This window comes from Pteropus medius, unplaced genomic scaffold (genome assembly GCF_902729225.1).
Source record: "Pteropus medius unplaced genomic scaffold, Ma_sr-lr_union100, whole genome shotgun sequence".
In the NCBI taxonomy this organism is placed as follows: Eukaryota; Metazoa; Chordata; class Mammalia; order Chiroptera; family Pteropodidae; genus Pteropus; species Pteropus medius.
In genome coordinates, this window is record NW_024344561.1 from 309,447 (window position 1) to 315,054 (window position 5,608).

General features: G+C 56.7%; 1 protein-coding gene and 1 pseudogene across 4 annotated transcripts in view; both read left to right on the forward strand.

Annotated features, from left to right (window-relative positions):
• Positions 1 to 223: 223 nt before the first annotated feature.
• On the forward strand, positions 224 to 351 carry LOC120610933 (uncharacterized; annotated as a pseudogene).
• Positions 352 to 3,061: 2,710 nt separating this feature from the next.
• DOCK6 (dedicator of cytokinesis 6) overlaps positions 3,062 to 5,608 on the forward strand; it is a 39,180-nt gene continuing 36,633 nt past the window's right edge. For 2 of the 4 annotated variants that reach the window (XM_039873142.1, XM_039873144.1), the window contains exon 1: positions 3,085 to 3,186. In XM_039873142.1, coding sequence (XP_039729076.1) covers positions 3,143 to 3,186 — 44 coding nt within the window. In that variant the 5' untranslated portion in view covers positions 3,085 to 3,142. Of the gene's footprint in view, positions 3,187 to 5,608 lie in introns of all 4 variants that reach the window. The other 2 variants (XM_039873143.1, XM_039873145.1) reach the window with 2 other exon arrangements.

The following is a 5,608-nucleotide window of genomic DNA, read 5'->3' on the forward strand; positions in this document are numbered from 1 at the left end:
TGGGGACACAGCAGTGACAGAAAAATTCTTGCTCTGATAAAGCTGACATTCAAGTGGGGAAACGGACAACATGGAACTACACAGTTTCAACCGAGGGTGGTTAGGGCTGTGTTGGAAAACCCAGGGCCCAGTGGGAGGGGGCCCGGAGGAGGTATGGGCCCGGCCTGGGCAGGAGAGGCGGTCCAGGAAGAGGAGTTCATTCATGTAACGAATCGAGGGGGATGTCTACGGCCATGCCACCCATGCCACCCTGAACAAGCCTGATCTCGTCTGATCTTGGAAGCTAAGCAGGGTCGGGCCTGGTTAGTACTTGGATGGGAGACCACCTAGGAAGACCAGATGCTGTAGGTGTAAAAAATAAAAAAATAAGTGATTGTAAGTTGACAAGTTCCTTGCAATCTGTGAGGTCAACCAAGGGTTGCCTTGCCTAAAAAAAAGTGGGAGAGTGAGGGGAAATGGTGTGCTCCCAGAGAGGATATGGCCTGTGTAGGGTCTAGAAGCTTGCTGCATACACCTTCCCCACCCCCCCTTACTACACACACACACACACACACACACAGAAAGATAAGAAAACACATTATAACGCTACACTGATTCCAGTAGTGAAGTCCTGGAACAAGCACTGACAGCAGATCAGGAAAACAAAGAGAGAGGCCAGAAATAGATATTTATGGAGTGTCAACTATGTGCCATGTGCTGGGGACCTCTTGGAGACAAATAACCTAGCCACTTGGATACAGGGCATGTAACGGGGGACATGAAGTCAGCTGTGGGAGGCAGGATGTCCAAGGTGAGATTTAAGGGATGGAGAAGGGGTCAGATGAGGAGTGAGTAGAACGGCATTCCAGGTGGAGGGACCAACACTCAGCATCAGTGTGAAGAGAGATGGTCTTCAGCTCCAACCCATTGCTCACGCAGATGTTCAACTTGCCAGCAAGTCGATCTGTAAGAACCCACCCACTTCTGGCCATCTCCTCAGGCCTACCCCTGCCCAGCCTGGTCATCATCTGCCTGAATCGGTACAGTCCTTCCTCCCAGGTCTGCAGGCTCCCACGCAGCCAAAGGAGGCCAAAGTCCCCACCAAGCCTGGCCTATGTTTGAGCAGCTGTCTGGGTTATCCCAGTCCCGCCTGGCTGAGTCAAACCCATACGTACCCTGAAGAGGAACTGCCTCGTCGATCAGGTCTGGCAGGCACTGGGGTGGTGCTGGGCTCCAGGCAGCTGGGCAGGGCTTCTACTCGGAGCGACCATCGCAGTCATGTTTCCACAGGACTTGGAGTTGCTTCAGCGTGGAATCAGCCCCCATGAAGCCTGGTGTTCCTAGTGTCCGTGCCTTGTGCTATGTCTGACCACAAGCTGTCCTGGAGCAGATGACGAAATGGAGACTCGAGAGGTTAAGACATTTACCCTGGGTCACACAGCCTGGCCCGGATTAGGACCTGGCTGGTATTTAGAGACAAGCACTTTGGGGTCAGGTTCCCTGGGTCACAGATCTGGAATCACAGGTCTGACACTGATTCACTGGGGGAAACGGGGCGAGTCACTCTGCCTCTCTGGGCCTCAGATTCCTCATCTGCAGGAGGGAGATGATGATGGCCGCCCCCGTGGGAAGGGGAACAGCACACGCAAAGGTGGAGCTGTGTGCCAGTGTTTAGGGAAACATCGAGGAAGTGGCAGCTGGAGTGTGAGGAAGGGAAGACGGGAGGACAGGGAGGTGACAAGGGCAGATCGTGCAGGGCCTTGTGGGCCACGGTAAGGACTTTGGCTTTTATCCTGAATGAGGTGGGAGCCGTGGAACATTCTAAGCAGAGGAGGCACACGGCCTGACTCAGGTGTTCCCAGGCTCCTTCTGGCCACTGAGGGGGTAACAAACTGTGCAGGGCGAGGGCAGAACCAGGACACCAGGCATGATGGAGCTGGACTGGAATGAGGCAGAGGGGTGGGGAGAAATGCGCCAACCTTTGCTCATTTGCACGTTTCCTGTTTAGCCTGCTCCCAGCAGCATGAGACTTGAGGTAGGGACTTTAGCCTGGGAGTCTGCAGGTTGAGGTAAGGGTGACTTGGGGTGGGGCACAGCAGGGAGTGATTGGCAGGGTCACAAATGGCATCTCCCATGCCAAAGTGGCTGGACCACTCTGGCAGGTGTGTAGGCTGCTGACACACATGTGTACGTGTCACATGCTAGGCTGGGACCAACCCTGCTGTGCCCTCCCTGGCCTAAGGCTAAGTGGCAGGGTATGAGGGTTCCCCCACAATCCAGGCCTCTCTCCTGAGAGCTCAGGATCTGACGCTGATCCACTGGGCAACTGGGGCAAGTCGCTGCTTCTCTGGGCCTCAGTTTCCTCGTCTGTAAAAGAGGGATAACAACAGCATCCACTCACGGGAAAGGGTGGTAAGAGCACATGCAAAGGGAACAGCTGTGCTCTAGTGTTTCTCAGTTTCATCTCTCCCTAGGACGAGGCTGGAAGGGCCATCAGGAGGAGGAATCTGCTCCTGAGAGACAGAGGTGAGCAAGGCATCGGCACATTCAGGACGAGTGGCGCTGGATAATTCTCCAAGACTGCTGCGTTGGGGCGGGGAGAGGGGCCACTGGGGAGAAAGCTGAGACCACAGAGGAGCCAAAACAGCCCCACATCAGGCCTGGGCAAGCGCCCGAACACCTCTGTGCCTCAGTTTACTCATCTGTAAAATGGGAGAAACGAGAGTTCTGGTCACACATGTGAACCGCAGGGCAGCGTTTAATAAACACTCGAGATTATGCTCATCTGTAAAATGACTCGAGATTATACTTATTACGGTGACTACGGTTATTATTAGTCAGAAGGCAGAATAAGCCTCCCCCGGAGTCCGAGACCCCGCCCCCACACCACCCCGGGTCTCAGTCCCGGCTCCGTTGCTCCCCTCTCCCCGCGGAACTTCAGTTTTCCCATTTCAGCCCCAAGGGCGCGGGGGCGACAGGGGGACCGCGCCCCTCCGGCCGGCAGGGGCAGCACGGAGCGGCCAGGGGCACCCGGAAGGGCCCCGCCTCCCGCCCCGGCCCGGCCCCGCCCCGCCCCGCCCCGCCCGGCTGCCCAGAGCCAGGACGCGGCGGCAGCGTCCGCGACGGGGACGGTCCGCTCGGCGGCGGCGGGACGCGGGGCACCATGGCGGCCGCCGAGCGCCGCGCCTTCGCGCACAAGATCAACAGGTAGCGCGGCCGCAGAGTGCCCTCCCTGCGACCCCACGTGTCCGAGCCCCGCCCCGGGTCGGCCCAGCCCAACCCCACCCGGGCGCCCCCCAGTCAAGCCCCTTCCGCCGCCGCCGGGGCCGCCGAGGCCGGAGGGCACCGGGAGGGCGGCGGGGTCCCGGCCGGGGGTCGCGTCCCGGCACGGGCGCGGCGGCGTCTAGCGCCGGCCCTCGGAGCCGGGGAACCGTGGAGGCGTGCCCCGGGGGCCTTCCTGGAGGTGGCGGTGCGGAGAAAGAGGGAGCCGGGCGCCTCCCGCGACCCCTTCTTACCTCCTGGCCCCTCCCCGGTCCCCGACCCCGAGGGCTCGGGAGTGGGGAGTGCCTTTGCGTCCCATCCTCTGTGTTTTTTGGGGGGCGCCGGGATTTGGGAAGAGGGATGGTGTTCCTGGTGGCATTTGAATCCCCTCGGGAAGCTTCCCGTGCTCTTCCACCGCCAGGGCACCGCGTCCAGCTGTCGGGGGGCAGGAGACAGCTGTGGATTGCTCCCCCGCCCCCTGCCCTGCCTCAGGCTCTCCTAGCAGCGGCTGGACGCGCTGGAGATGGATGGGTGATTGAATGCAGGTTGGGGGCTGGGGACACAACCAGCTGGTGGGCAGACGGGGGAGGGGACAGGCGCCAGGCGCTGGGGGATCCATTTCCGTGGCCACTGGAGATTGTGAGAGACCTGGCCTGGGAGGCGGGTGTCAGACCCCGGAATGAAGAGCCTCTCCCCCACTGAGCCTTTTGCCTCCACAGAGGGGTCAGAATCTGCTCAGGGGTCGTCTCCACAGGGAACCTGTCCTGGCCACACCCAGGTGAAAAAGCTGCCCTGTGGGTCCGGTGTTGGCCTGATGGAGATAGAAGATCCCACCCTTGGGGGCAGATACTGTAGGGGAGACAGACGGGAAGCACAATAAAGTAGATTATTTGTTAGTGATAAGTGCTGTGGGGACACACAGGCAGAGAAGGGAGATAGGGCTATTTTAGATAATAGGAGGTGGATCAGGAATTCCTGGATGAAAAGGTGACATTTAAGCAAAGATCTGAAGGAGGTGAGGGCAGGGTCCATGTCCACATGTGGGAGAAAAGAGGTCCAAGCACGAGGAAGGGCCAGTGCAAAGGCCCCGAGGCAGCGGCAGGCATAGTGTGTTCACAGATCATCTGAGGCCAGCCAGACTGGTAAGAGGAGGAAGTGAGAGCAGCTTGTGCAGGGCCTCGTGGATTGTGGAGTGGACTTTAACGTTTATCTTGAGTGAGGTGGGAGCCATGGAGAGTTCTGAACAGAGAGATGTGACCTGGGGCATAGTAGTTAGGCAATTTCTATGTTATGTTATTTCTATGTCTCTGAACTGTCTGTCTGTCTTTATCACATGCTGGTCCCCATGTGGGATTTCGCTTGTCACCGGAGCCCCTTGACATAGGTATAACTATTGAAACTGAGACTTAAAGTGGCTGGGTCACTGCCTAGGGTCTCTTGAGGAGTGAGCCTGGGAGTGTGGCCACAGAGCCCAGAACCATCTTGGAAACCGTGCCTCCTCCTGCTGCCACATATCTTCAAGTGTTTCTGTTCATTCCTGCTGGGTGTCTGATAACAGGGACTTCATTCTGTCCTCAGTGGTCTGATATGAGGCAGTCTGTGTTTCTCATTTAAAGACAATGATTTGTTGGACTGGTGGAGGGCCATGAAACAGACATTGGCAAAATTCCGAAGGTACCTGTAGGATTCCAAGGGGGTGGTTCCCTCCCACCCCATCCCAAAATATGTCTGGACACATGAGCACATGCATATAGCGTTATTTTTTACCTTTTAAAAAATTATGATGTATGACATACATGCAGAAAAGTGCAAAGTTTAGAGTCATTATCAAACAAATGCCAGGGAAAAAGTCACTTGGGTCAAGACAGGGACTGTCTCCACCTTCCTGGCTTCCGCACTGGACCAGCCCCTCCTGACCTGGACCTAGTTCTGCCACTCAGAACTGCCGTGCTGATGGCAGCTACCATCCCTTCCTCACTTGCCTTACGGTTTCTCCATCCAAGATGGCTCCCTGTCTGCTGCGGGTTAGTTTTATTTGTTTAGAGCATGCTATAAACAGAATCCTGTGGGATATTGAATCTTGCGGACCCAGTTTTCACCCAGCATAATGTCAGGAGGAGAGCTCATCTGGCCCGTTGCCTGCAGTCAGGTTTGTCCTTTTTATCGCTGCATAGTGTTTCCCCTGCCTGTGCATTCTCCATCTTTGGTCAAGGAACACGTAGATTGTTTCACTTTGGGGCTGTCACAATCAGGGCTGCCTCGAACATTTTCATCTATGTGTTCCCTTCTGAGTATATACACCTCCGAGTGGAATTGTTCTATCGGCATATCCTCAGCTTTCCTTGGTAATTACAGATGGTTTACCGGG